The 14,490-nt window shown below is 43.8% G+C and overlaps 2 protein-coding genes across 10 annotated transcripts in view; both read right to left on the bottom strand.

Moving 5' to 3' along the window:
- Positions 1 to 11,215, bottom strand: part of fgd4a (FYVE, RhoGEF and PH domain containing 4a) — a 63,691-nt gene extending 52,476 nt beyond the window's left edge. The window contains exon 1 of one of the 3 annotated variants that reach the window (XM_052061654.1): positions 10,909 to 11,215. In XM_052061654.1, the coding sequence (XP_051917614.1) occupies positions 10,909 to 10,972 (64 nt within the window). In that variant the 5' untranslated portion in view covers positions 10,973 to 11,215. Of the gene's footprint in view, positions 1 to 4,683; positions 5,219 to 10,908 lie in introns of those variants that run through there. The other 2 variants (XM_052061652.1, XM_052061659.1) reach the window with 2 other exon arrangements.
- A 944-nt stretch (positions 11,216 to 12,159) lies between these two features.
- The window catches only part of bicd1a (bicaudal D homolog 1a), a 36,675-nt gene continuing 34,344 nt past the window's right edge, over positions 12,160 to 14,490 (bottom strand). For 4 of the 7 annotated variants that reach the window (XM_052061648.1, XM_052061647.1, XM_052061651.1 and 1 more), the window contains exon 10: positions 12,160 to 13,869. Coding sequence is in view for 1 of the 7 variants with exons in the window: in XM_052061647.1 (XP_051917607.1) it covers positions 13,746 to 13,869 (124 nt within the window). In the remaining 6 variants the exon portion in view is untranslated. Of the gene's footprint in view, positions 13,870 to 14,413; positions 14,472 to 14,490 lie in introns of all 7 variants that reach the window. The other 3 variants (XR_007961857.1, XR_007961858.1, XM_052061650.1) reach the window with 2 other exon arrangements.

Here is a 14,490-nt window from a genome sequence, read left to right as displayed (position 1 = left end):
TTCCTCATGACATTTCAGTAGGCGATTAAACTTGGTGGTGCCTATCTCCTCTCCAAGCTCTTCACCAGGGGGCCAAGGACCCCCCGGTTACCCTTGTCTAGTTTAGCCTGCCGGTCGAAGCAGTTTAACGTGGTGTGGCCGCAGAAACTCTGCTACTTGGAGCCATAGACAAGAGCTGGGTGTTGGTGAGGACCAGTTAGGGATCAACCAGCTATAAAGCATCAGCAATGCAGCTGCGACCGTATCGCCCTCAAGGGTACTACCTCTCCCGTACACCCCATACACCACCATGTCCTTGGGTGGATTATAAAAAACACGCACAATTTAAAAGAGACAGCCGGAGGCCATGACTTATACGGGATGTCATCACAGTCATCCATTATGCTCATGCCATTGAAATCTTGCGCACATTTCCCAAACACCACCCACTGGCTAATGCAGGGGTGCCCATTAGGTAGATCCTGATCTACCGGTAGATCTAAGACAGGTCCCGAGTAGATCTGAAGAGTGTCGAGGAGAAAAAAAAACAAACAACCATTTGTGTGTCTTTGTACATGTTAGTAATATATTTTTTTGTGTCATGTACGCTGCACCCTAATCATCCTATCAGTCTCATTTTCACAAAATAAATATTTAAAAAATTAAATAAAGCAGGTAAATCTTGAATTTACGGTGGCGCCTGATTACGTCACCGGACGTTGTTAGCGCTCAACAGTCTGCAATTGCAGCTTGTGATAAGAGCTGTTGCGCTCTATCTTTTATCGTCATTCTTCTCATTCAGAGTTTGCTTCGTGTACAATTCACCGAGGGCACGGGCAAAGAATAGGAATCTAGGAGGGTCCAGGGAAGCACTTTAAAATGGTACTTGTGAGCTACGATAGTTAACAGGCTGCAGAAGTGCGTCGCTTGCCTCATCATGGCGTGTGTGTGTGTGTGTGTGTGTGTGTGTGTGTGTGTGTGTGCGCCCGTCGGTAAGGGTAGATCCCGTGAGGTTAGTTGATCGAAAAGTAGATCTTCGATCCGAAAAGTTTGGGCACCCCTGGCTAATGTCATGCTGATTTCATGTATGACTCACATTCTGTGTTGTTGAGAAATACTGGTGATTTACGAATTCACCTTATGGAAAAATACAATGTCTCTGTCTGACTGTCTGTCATCTACCTTTCTAGCTATCTACCTAACCATTCATGCACCCATCAAGGTAGGTTTATCAATTTGGTAGTTTCACATTTGTCATGTTTAATCTCTCGTCAACGGTTGCTTATCCACACATATATAGCATCCTCGTCTCGAAAGGCGATGGTCGACGCGTAGGGGGGGATTAGGTCCTGTACTGGACGCATGAGCGCGAGTGGCTGAAGAGCCCTATTCTTGAGTGGCATTCCCGCTGGCATTTCACGCAGGTGAATGTTGAGGATGGTGGGGTGGTGCGTGGAGCAGCTGCGCGGCACTTTCTCGCTGCCCGCTTCTGTGAGGCCCGGTCCTGCTCCTCCGCCGCAGCCTCGGCAACCCCTATGCGGATGGTGTTGCGCCAGGTGGCTCGGTCTGCCGCTGCACTCTCCCATCTGTTGGGATCCACCCGGACCGCCTTTAGGTCACGTTTGCAAGTGTCCTTGTAGCACGGCAGGGGCCGGCCCACACTCCGGCGTCCCTCAAGCAGCTCGCCATAGAGGATTTCCCGCGGCAGCCGGTGGGGGTCCATGCGGAAGGTATGGCCGATCCAGCGGAGCCTCCTCTTCATCAAGGTGCATTGGATGCTTAGGAGGCCGGCTTGTTGGAGGACCGCGGTGTTTGGAATCCTGTCCTGCCACCTGATGCGCAGCAGCCGCCGGAGGGCACGTAGATGAAAGGTGTTAAGTCGCCGTTCCTGCCTAGCGTAGGTGGTCCATGACTCACTGCCGTAGAGTAAGGTGGAGAGGACGCAGGCCTCGTACACCATAACCTTGGTTTTTGCACTCAGAAGGCTGTTTTCCCAGACGCGTTTCGACAGCTTCGCCATCACACCGGCAGCCTTGGCGATCCTCGAGCTGATCTCGGCGTCGAGTGTTGCTGCACATGTGACGGTTGAGCCTAGATAGGTGAAGGAGTCGACATTTCGCAGCGGCGTGTCCTAGATGGTGATAGAGGGGGCGACGGTGGTTCCCTGGGCTAGTATATTTGTCTTCTTTAGGCTGATCGTGAGCCCGAAGTCCCTGCACGCACGCGAGAGTCTGTTCACCAAGTGCTGGAGTCCTGCCTCACTATGGGAAGTGAGGGCAGCATCGTCTGCAAACAGTAGTTCTCTTACCAGGATGTTGTAGGTTTTAGACTTGGCGCGCAGTCTGCCATGTTAAAGAGGCTACCATCTTGCCGTGTGCGGAGGTATACCCCCTCTTCGCAGTCGGAGAAGGCATACTGGAGGAGGATGGAAAAGAAGATTCCAAATAGGGTTGGTGCAAGGACGCACCCCTGCTTCACTCCACTGCTGACTGGGAATGGCTGGGAGGTAGCGCCGTTGAAGCGGACTGTGCTTTGCATGTCTTGATGGAAGGAGCGGATAACGGTGAGCAGTTTTGGTGGACAGCCTATCTTCTCCAGTATTTTAAATAGCCCGCTCCGGCAGACCAGGTCGAACGCTTTGGTCAGGTCAACGAAGGCAATGAACAGAGGTCTTTGCTGCTCGCAGCACTTCTCTTGAAGCTGGCGGAGGGAGAATATCATGTCCACTGTGGATCTTTTAGCCCTGAAGCCACACTGCGATTCGGGGTAGACTCGTGAGGCGAGGCGCTGAAGCCGTTTCAGGGCGACGCGGGCGAACACCTTCCCAACGGTGCTGAGCAGAGAGATGCCCCGATAGTTGTTACAGTCGCTGCGGTCCCCCTTGTTCTTGTAGAGGGTGACAATGGAGGCATCCCTCATGTCTTGGGGGATGTGACCCTTTTCCCAGCAGAGGCTCAGAAGCTGGTGCAGCGGTTGCAGGAGCGTGTGTTTCCCATGCCGCAGTACCTCAGGGGGGATGCCATCCTGGCCTGGTGCTTTGCCATTGTTTAGAGCGTCGATTGCTTTCGCATGCTCGTCAGGCGAGGGTGCGCTGTCCAGTTCCTCCATGAGGGGAAGGTCAGGCAGGGAGTCAAGGGCTGCTCCTGCGACGGTGTTTTGAGTTGCATATAGCTCTAGGTAGTGCTCAACCCACCTGTCCATTTGCCTGCTTTGGTCTTGGATCGTGTGACCGGTCTTGGACTTGAGAGGGGCGGTTTTGTTGCATGATGGACCCGTTGCCGTTTTGATCCCCTCATACATGCTCCTGGTCCTGCCCTGGTCAGCAGCTGACTGGATCTCCATTATCTCTCGTCAACGGTTGCTTATCCACACATAAAACCAGATTTTTACCTCCACCAAGCATGAAGTCGAAAGGTATTGTTTGGTTCCATGAATATGCAAAAACTGCAATTTTCAAAAAACTTTAAGGGGGGGTGTCCATATTTGGTGAGAATAAAGATGCTGGCGCCTTCATTTAACTTCATGTTTTGTTGTTGAAGTTCACTTGCGTTGGTGTCAAAGGGGAGCACTGACTGACCAGAACAAACTGGACCGATCGCACCTCATCTGAGATACATTTTATTTGCGCATATGGTGTGAAAAACATGGATTAAAGCTGAGGGGGAAAATATACATGTATATAGATTTTACGATACTTAAAAATCCCAGATCGTAACCGCTTACATATTCACATGCAAATGCTTAAACGTGTTGCCTTGTTAATTTTGTTTTTGTTTTTGTTTTTTTTTTGCCTCTGGAAGCGATTTGTCAACCACACCACTGAAACACATGTGTTATTTCGTCTAACCTTTTGAACACCTCAAAGGTGAACTCTCAATGACAACAGTATTAAAAGAGCAGACAAACACCGATTCTGACAAGAGGGTGTCACTTCACTACACGTGACATCCACTCCCACGTTGAAACAATAGGCGTGGTGAAAGGCCTCGAGCTGGCCGGCGAGTGTTCCCAGCCTTTTCCTTCCTGCCAGCTAGAACGAAAGCAGAATGCTTCAGTGTTTTCTCTTTTGCTCTTTAAACAGGAAGAGATGTGGGGGGAGGGGGGGACTTGACCGAGCACTCCAACAATACACACCTCCCTAAGAAAGGTGCCCATTGCAACACACAACCATGCAAAAATACATGCCATTTAACGCTGCACACAAACACACACACCCACAACACAAACGTGGTTGGGTAACGGGTCTTCGGGGACAGTGGCCAAAAGGCCTCTGTGGCTGGAAAACACTGTGTTGGGGGAGAATGGTTCCCAGGCCTGTGTAGACAAACTGCTTTTTTATCCAGCGTGTCCCCTCAGACCGTGCTTGATTGCTTTGTGGCGGCAAGCTCGTCCACATGGAGACAAATGCCATGGCTCAGCGAATCAACTCGTCTGATCAGTGCCTTTGCCAAACATTCACATTAGTAAAACACTCACTGCTGCACTCAGCAGCACTGCTTAACACTTCCAAACATACAAACAAATTAGAGAGATGATCTTTCCTCTTGTTTTGGTGAGACCAAATCCCTGCAACTGATCAATCATTCCACTCAAATGGTAGCAATACAATCTATGAGACATAAAGAAAACGTACAAGACTGTACTGTACGAAACAGGCAAAACTCTTCCAAAAACAGCCATTCCAATAAAGCCTCTAAATCTTACCATAACAGCAGAGCAGAGACATCTTTGCGTTTTCACCTTTCCGTCTCCAAAACCAGTACTTGCGTCGCCGTTTCATTGTCAATCCAAGTTTCTTTTACTTTGAAAAGAACAAAAACTGAACTTCTGCCACCCTGCGACAGCTCGCCCGTTGTCCTGCTTGTTCAGCTTACCTACCGCAAGTGAAACGTCTCAGATGGAACATCCAGTAATTGGTGGCCACTTTGGCTGGAAGACCAGCAAAAAACTCGTTCCAACGTGTACTCCATTCTGGTAAACTTCCCACTGCTCACCCTGTGAACAAAGAGCTACATCCTTAAGCAAGATGCTCCGTTTACGCAATCTAAAGACAGGTCCACTAATCCACTAACACCTTGACAGAGATCTGTCTTCCTGCAAAGGGGATGTCCTCGATTTCAGAAAGTTCAGGGAAAAACAGTTTCACAATTTGCTTCGCATCTTCCTCTTCCTCAATGCCATCCTCAATAAGCCGCACGGGCCGAGCTTGGAAGAAAAAGGTAAAACTGAATACTGTAGTTTTCTGGAAGGAACTTCACAATGGTAGGAGGTGGGGAAACAACACGCAGTGTAGTCAGGAAACGCATGTGGAAAGCCTGAGACAGAGCCTGTACTGCACACTGATAGTCTTTTGTGTCTCACTCTAGTTGTTTGCTTCAATTATATGGTACGGTTTGACACCCAAGACTGTTTAGGTTTACACCAACTGTAATATACAAAATGTTGTAGCAACAATCCAAATGTAGTTAATTGTTCAATTGTTTCAGCGCATCCTTGTTTCCCTTGTAAGCAAGTGGCCTACCGTCCCAGAAGAGAAAAACACGGAATACGTGTGTAGTGCGACACTGGGTGCCTTGTCCAAAATTATTTAAGTTCATTTGAATTTTGTAGTCACTTTTTCTCTGTACTGTCAGACTTTGGGGAACGCTTCATACGAATTAGACCAAACATGACTTCGCTGACCAAGAAAAAAAAAATTGAAACTGGAATTTTCACCATTGGATGCACAATGTTCCCATTCTTTGTTTTAACTCATTAGACGATTACACTTTGTCATGTTCCATGATGTCTACGTATTGATGTAGCTCATATCACCAATCTAACTCCAGCCCCCACAGTGGAAAGCAATGCATTGTTTGCTCTTCTAAAATGAACTTTGCAAAGCTCAGCTACGCTGCTTTGTATAAATATGTCATGTCGCACAAGACCGCAGTGTCGCCCACAAGATCTCAGTTGAGAAACCACTATGGGGATCCTTCGAAATAGAAAAGCACACCCCGCTCCATTTGTAGGATGATGTTGGTAACAGCGGTGGCGATGTGGACGCCCCCATGAGGTGGATGGTAACCAGCTTCACTATTATAGCAATGGCTGAGAGGCTGCAAACATATATGATATCCATATTACACTAAAAATGTTGTGAGGCAGTTTTAAAAATATTTTGTCATTCTCTGTCTCTCGTATAAACCAACCCTGCCCACGCACGAACACGAGCGCACGCACGCCACGAACACAAACAAAAATGCTAGAATCTCTTGGGAAATACTCAAAATATCAACGACTGTATCAAATTCCAGAAGGAATGGTTTTATACAATGCAAATGGGGGGGGGGGGGGCTGGGGGGGGGGGTTGACGAATGCAGATTTAACATCCACATTGGGACAACACAAGAGTAACTGGACTGGAAAATAAATAAAAAACTAAATTTCCTGCAAAATGTCCCGCCAGAATCTGTGACACGGACATAAGTCTCATCCCATCTCATCTTCCGTACCGCTTGATCCTCACTAGGGTCGCGGGGGGTGCTGGAGCCCTTCCCAGCGGTCTCTGGGCAGTAGGCGGGGGACACCCTGAATCGGTTGCCAGCCAATCGCAGGGCACACATAGACGAACAACCGCATATCATTTAAAAAGAAGCGTCCAAAAATACCCCACCACAAGGAGATAATCATGCTTGATGTGGGACAAGCAGATAAAAAGAGGAGCGGATGGAAACATTTGTCTGTAATTATCGCCACCTACTGGATTGTTTACAAATTACAGATACAATTGCTTGTCTTATTTTGTTTCATGTGGCAATGCTCCCTGAACTTTAAATCACGGGAACACAAGGTCACTCTGGTTCACGGAGGAAATAATAATAATAATATTAATAATAATAATAATAATAATTATTATTATTATTAATAACAATAATAGTATAATTATAATATTATATTATATTATTTATTATAATATAATATAATACTATTTATGTAATTTAGTAATATTACAAATAATAATAAGTCAATAATAAGTCATATGATTGATTGTGGCGGCCCGGTAGTCCAGTGGTTAGCACGTCGGCTTCACAGTGCAGAGGTACCGGGTTCGATTCCAGCTCCAGCCTCCCTGTGTGGAGTTTGCATGTTCTCCCCGGGCCTGCGTGGGTTTTCTCCGGGTGCTCCGGTTTCCTCCCACATTCCAAAAACATGCGTGGCAGGCTGATTGAACACTCTAAATTATCCCTAGGTGTGAGTGTGAGTGCGAATGGTTGTTCGTCTCCGTGTGCCCTGCGATTGGCTGGCAACCGATTCAGGGTGTCCCCCGCCTACTGCCCGGTGACAGCTGGGATAGGCTCCAGCACCCCCCGCGACCCTAGTGAGGATCAAGCGGTTAGGAAGATGAATGAATGAATGAATGAATGATTGATTGCTGTACACGGCATTGGCACACAGTTCATAAATGTAATGTTGTGTTTGAGTAGTGTCAGAAGTGAGTTAAAGTACTGAGAGGACAGTAGGAGCCTTCAGCTGAGGATGAATGAGTGTGTCTCAGACCACAACAACAATGGCTGCCAACACAGTCTTGATTCATTTACTGTAGTCCCACTGCTTGTATCCAGGCACACTAAATAAAAAGCTCCATTATTATACGCCGATTAGGTCGCCTTCAGAGCACCTCCAGCTTTACTACACTGCAAACTGCACTTACTATAAAGGACCAATGTAAATTGCCTTCTTCATATACTGTACATTCATCATGCCACAAACCAAACACATTAGCATAAGGAAAACATTCGTTTAGACAGAAAATATACACACCATCATGTTACCATTTGTTTTCTTAACCTAAGTAGTAAAATAATTGATAATACAGTGATGGTTCTCTTTGAATGGTGCCAACACAGTTTTGAAATAATTTCAATTCTTAAAACAAATATAAACTCTGAGGAACTTTGAGCCCAAAACATTATAACCACAAATATTTACTAATCTATAACCCAATCCTCAAAGGAAGAAACATTCTACTGTAAAACACACATTTTACACCAAGTAACACCTAAATACTTTTGCGCTCCAATTACTACCATTAAAATACAGTTATGTAGCAGGCCTATGTGTTATCAAAAAAAGTAATGTTTTATTCCTAAAAACTACATTTCATATTGTTTTAGTCAAGTCAAGTCAAGTCAACAGTATTTATAGAGCACTTTCGAACAGCCATCGCTGCATACAAAGTGCTGTACATGGAGCGATTTAACATACACAATAAACGGTAAGACGAATGGTAATAAAGGTGGTAGAAATCACCAAGCAGTAAAATCATGCTGAGTCGAACGCCAAAGAATACAAGTGGGTTTTGAGGAGGGCTTTAAAGATGGGCAGCGAGGAGGCTTGCCGAATGTTCAGTGGGAGGTCATTCCAGAGAGAGGGACCAGCAACAGAAAAGGCTCGATCCCCTCTGAGCCTCAGTTTAGTTCTTGGTACTTCTAGCATTTTAACATTGTACATAAATTATACAGTCTGTACATTAAGACTGTACTTAAGTATACGACATAAAAGCAGTGCTTGAATAATTGTTCACATAAAATCGCATGTCCATACTTTTTCTGGACAGCTTTTCCTGACTAGCTCCCGCAGGTGTGCTTGATCAGATTCCATCTGACTTTGGTGGGGTACCTCCTGAACACACCGACAGGCCATCGCAGAGCACATATACTGTAGACCAGTGTTTTTCAAACTTTTTTGAGTCAAGGCACACTTCTTTCATTGAAAAAAATCTCACGGCACACCACGAGCTGAAAATGTGAAGAAAAAAAAACTGCTTATTTTTTTCAAACCATATTCCCAGAATCTTTCTTAGTGCAATAAATTGGGATGTACTCGATTTTCCAGAGACCATTGCTGTCCACTACTTTGTAAGAAGCATTATGGGATTATATCAAAGTCATAGGGAATTGCCAATACTACACATTCAAACAACACAGCCTCTCAACAACTCCCTGAAAGGCACTTACTGGAAATATTTGTGGGCCATTTCAAACCGGATCAACAAGACACAGAGAAAGGGTTCAATGTGAAGACTCATCCTGAGTCAGGACGAATGCAAATTAGAGGTGACAAATTACCTTCCTTTTTGGTTCACATCTTCTGCCCAAGTTTACTTAGGCAGGAACTCCATCAAAATAAGAGCAAATCAAAATTATATATTCACAAGTAGGGCTGCCCGGTAGTCCAGTGGTTAGCATGTAGACTTCACAGTGCAGAGGTACCGGGTTCAATTCCAACTCCGGTCTCCCTGTGTGGAGTTTGCATCTTCTCCCCGGGCCTGCGTGGGTTTTCTCTGAGTACTTCGATTTTACTCCCACATTCCCCAAAAAACATGCATGGCAGGCTGATTGAACGCTCTAAATTGTCCCTAGGTGTGAGTGTGGGCGTGGATGGTTGTTTGTCTCTGGGTGCCCTGCTATTGGCTTGCGACCAGGGTGTCCCCGGCCTACTGCCCCAAGACGGCTGGGATAGGCTCCAGCATCCCCCGGAACCCTAGTGAGGATAAAGCGGTTCAGAAGATGAATGAATAAATATTCACGAGTCACCTTCAGAATTAGATTCTGACACCTTCAGAATCTAATAAAATAAGATCAGTAGTAATATTCTGTCTCTATAAAGAAAATAATATCCACGTTTGAAGGACAGCCATTATTCAGTCCTCATGGTGACAGACGTGTTTCGCTAATTGAAAGGATTGACTTGAACAAGCTTTGCTCTAACCAATCAGAGGACAGAAAAAAAAATCCTATCACCAAATGGCTAGATTAATTTGAAATCTGATAGGTTAAAGAGAGTGTCTCATTGCTATCTGGGGATATTAGCCTGACATAACTCCACATACAAGTTGAAATCTAATTAGACAACAATCAAAAAAAAAATTAACATCCACATGAACTGGAAGCAGTGCGGCTTTGGCAGCCGTTTTAATACCGTACCTAAATGCTTGTAGACTGGATAGGTGTTAAGAAATGTGTCATTCAGTTTTGAAGCAGGTTTTAGATATTAATTATTTCGTTTTGACTGGGCAACAGAGTTGCAGATACCTCTTACTGTTGTTTCAACTAATCACAATTACATTAGACACGTATTGAAAGATATTATTCAAACAGATTTTGACTAGTCAGCAAGACATTGTAGAAATCTGTTAATTCTGTATAGTCAAACGTTGAAACAGTTTTGCCTTAGTGCTGCCATGAGAAAAATTACAAAATGAGGAGAATACACTGTTGGGAATAAAATAAAGTAATTTTATGGGACAACTACTACAAATTGGGTAGTAGTTTTAAATCAGTGGTTCTGTTCCTGTTTAGGCCAGCAGAGAGGGCCTTAGTTGCCCTAATCAGCTGCCACTTGTGTATGCCAAGTAACTTCACTTATAACAGAACAAAGTTCACATTACAAGTGCAGGCACTGTTCTCACTTGCATGTTTGCACATGCAGAGTGCGCATGCAGAGTTGCCAGCTCAAACATGAGCTACTCCCTGCTAATTTACTTGCAGAAAGATTGATAGATGGAACTCATTCAAAAAAAAATTAAGCACTGTAAGAACCAGATTGCCGAACCCTAACTAATAATGAACACATCGAAGCACCGCACTGCACCTCTTTTACACAGTTGAGAAAAAAACCAAACAAACAAAAAAATAAATAAATACAACTGAGCCCTCCAGGTTGCAGATGCTGACACAACAGGCTGGAACTTGTATGCACACATTCATACCTGCTCAGCGACAACAGTTGGTAGTGGTAAAATGTCCTGTTTGCTCACCCAAATGCATTCATTTTCACAACAGTGTCACAAACACATCGTCATAGTCATAAACACAAGTCATCGTGTAGCAGAAAAGCAGAATTAAATAAATTGTCAGGAAAAAATAAGAAAAGCTCTCAGCTCACCCGTGTCTTCTCCATCCAGACTTTGTTGTTTCCTGCGAAAAGCGACTCTGCTAAAGCCCTCCATGCTTCTGTTTCACAAATGCCCCTCCAGCATCGAGACAGGCAAATTACACTCATTTACAAGTAGTCACTGACACGTAAAAAACCCCCACAACAAAACAAAACAACAACAAAAAACTTGAAACTCTTCTTTAAAATGTTGTTCTTTTAATAAAGAAGGGGTGACGCGGTAGAAGCTCTGAATAAAAGGGAATAAGACATGCTGCGTTTGTACGAACGGAGGACAGTTGTATGAATGTGTCAGGTGTTTCAATGTCTCCTCCTTTAATGACGTAACCACCAGCGAACGTGTCTGACTCCACCTACCGACTCCCCAACGTTGCGCGTTTGTTGCTCGATTTGGCAACTCTGAAAACGACTTCAGCAACTTTACCCGTCATCTAATGTACTCACAAAATTATCTCGTTTGATTCAAAACTAATCGCAACGTTTAAAAAGTAAATTGCATGCATGCTCTCCCGACCCCCGGAAACGATAAGAAATAGTTTTCTCTGTCACACATTCTGAGAAACACAAATTGTCTGCCTCGCTACTAAAGTGCATTGTGAATTATGGTTTACAATACATGGTAATTTTTTTTTAATCTGCTAGTTATTTGCCAACTATAAACTACAGTACTCTATTAGCAACACCGCGATCTAGAGGCTAGACGGCGGAAGTGGCATATTGAACTGTATGTAAGATCGACCACAACTTCAGTTGTTACTTCGTCACCGGTAATGCCATAAAATTTCAATTTGGATTGCAAAGGAAATAAACGTTATTCCCTCCGTCTTTGTGGAGAAAGTCAAAAATGCTTTTTGTTTTTAGATCAAACGTCGCAGTCTTGTGGAACTACGTTGCACCCCATTGTAAAAGTGGCAAAAATTAACTGTGTTTTGTTATTTGTTGTGTTATATTGTTTTATGTTTGTTATTTTTATGTTAAGCAACCTGCCTTGGGACTTCGTACTGCTGAAAACTAACATTTATGCGAAGTCAAGTCCGGCGCATTTACACTGTTGTGTTGATTAATGCGCACTGTCCCAATGAAATATGATAATAAATAAAAGAAGGAATACCACTCTGAAAATAGTAAATAAATAAAAGGCACCTACATTGTATCTTGTTACATGTGCAGTACCTTATGTTGATGCTCAGTGCACATAAAAGTATTGTCAGTATTGTCATAAAATTGAAAGACACCACAAACTCGACAAATCATTATTTATTTCTGAAACCAATTAAATGCAGTTTTAATAAAGAGACGATAAACAAAAAAAATAATTGTGGTTTTAGCATTCGGCTATTTTTATTCTAAAGCCAGGTTTACCATTTTTAGTCTCTCTCCTTCTATCCTGCTATATTGTGCAAATAGATCAAGACACGGTGCTCACAAGTGAACCAGCAGGAGTACAGATATTCCGAAATGCACAGATACAACAAGAAACAAACAGTCTGTTCTGGGATGCATGTTCAAACATTGTACTGGCTTTCGTTCAACCGTAACATTCGTATCCCATTAGAACCTCAGCATTGAGTGGACACATCATGCGCAACACGGTACGAGGTTCCAAAAATAATAAAAACGAGGACTCGCGTTAAAAAGACAAGCAATCCCAGTTACTTGTCAGATTGGAACTGTTATGTTTGGTGTTGGCACTGTGAGAAACAACTTTTTTCATAAAGAACCTTTTCAACCTACTCTTAGTGTCTTCACGATGAAGGAAGTAGGAACCATAGTTGTACTGCAGGTAGAGAGTTTATGATGGGGTTGACTGTACTTTATATTGCTGTGATGCATAGTGCTCAGTTGTGCTTGGATAGTACTGCATACTGTGTGAAGGAAGCATTTCAACAAAGATAGTTTGCCATCATCATCACAATGTGTTACAAGAGGGCAAATGAGGACAATTCATATTCAAGTTCATGATACAATTTGTTTCAAAATTTAAATTAATGTCCATATATTCCCAATAACTACTCTGTGTAAAACGTTTGATTGATTTTGTAACCCTAATTACTACATAAAACACAAGAGGACCTCTCGGGAAGACACATTACTTGTTTTAAGTTAGACATGAAAAAAAAAATAATGGTGACAGTAAAGAGGCACACTTTGTTAAATTACTGTTAACACTTTTTTTAAAAAATGGAAGCAGTCTGGTCCCCACATGGTCACTTGACCCTGTGCAACTCAAAAGGCAAAATCTCAGGCCAGCAGCCCTGATCTCACAACACACTAATCTCACTCAGTCTCTGAAGAGAACTGAGCCGAGCATGGATATAGTAACATCCCTTGAGGCTTCTCTAAAATAAAAGAAACCTAGCAATAAAAATCTCAAATTTGCAAAAAAAAACAAAACAAAACAAAACCAAAAAAATGCATAAAAATGCACACATCCAAAGAAATACTAGTGAGGTTAGGATGATCCTACAATTTCCACCATGACCACCACACAAAATTCTTTAACACTGATAAAATCTCCCTTTTAATACTGTTCTTTGGGTTTGTTTTAAACCTCAATCACAGTTGAGGAATGACCAGCCAAGAAAAAAAACGCCATTTCAATATGAATAAATAACTAATAAATAAATCATCACATTATTAAGAATGCATACGAATAGGGGCAAAGAGTCATGTGATTTGTCTCATTTGTGTGCACCTGTCTCTTGTGACACAGGGAACCAGCGGGCCAGGAAAGCACCTCTGGGTCAAAACATCCAGTGACATCTTCGTAGGGCTTCAAGGAGCTGCATAGGAACACCGCTTCCAGTCGACAGCCGATATGTACTGGGCTAGGTGCCAGGTGGCTTGGGTTGGTGGGTCAGGCAGTCACGAAGGTCAAAAGAGGATAAAAGATGACTCCTACCGCTGCACAAAACTGTTTTGTGTTCTTGAAGGTCAGCACGAAATTTAGGACTGAAAGAATGGAGAAATACAAACAGTAAAAATACATGTGGTTGGAAGGCTGTACAACAAGGAATAGACAGCATTTTCTTTGGCGGATGAAGAGGTCCAAATCACACAGGTTTCCTGCATAAAACAATCAATGACGGAAGTGAAATGCCTCTCAGCGAAAGGTGGAAACATTGAACTAAATATTTACAGCTAGTGCTCAATTCACCAACTAAACCAACCAAACAGGTCTGAAGTCAATACCCTATAGACATGCACAAATTGTCGAGTAGAATCTTGGAGAAACAAATGGCCTCTTTCAGCGGTGGCCAACCCGCGGTTCGCGAGCCGCATGCGGCTCCCGGGCTTTCGCACAATTGTTGAAAACGCCTCGGCGATGGGGCTGCCATTAACACATCGGTGCTTAATACATAGAACATACTACATCAGCCTATCACCAATCCCGTTAATTGATTGACATAGAGGGCAACCAATCAGATGACTGAATCACCGCTCATGTGCAGACAACGGCGCTAAGTGCCAAGTGCTAAGCTAGTCAGCGAATTACCTGTTTTTAAGGCAGGGGTTCCCAATACGTCGATCGCAATCGACCAAGAGCCAGCAGACTGCTCCCAAGTTGACCGC

Source organism: Hippocampus zosterae, chromosome 3 (genome assembly GCF_025434085.1).
Source record: "Hippocampus zosterae strain Florida chromosome 3, ASM2543408v3, whole genome shotgun sequence".
NCBI lineage: Eukaryota > Metazoa > Chordata > Actinopteri > Syngnathiformes > Syngnathidae > Hippocampus > Hippocampus zosterae.
The sequence above is the reverse complement of the archived record's forward strand: the minus strand, read 5'-3'. Positions and strand labels throughout refer to the sequence as shown.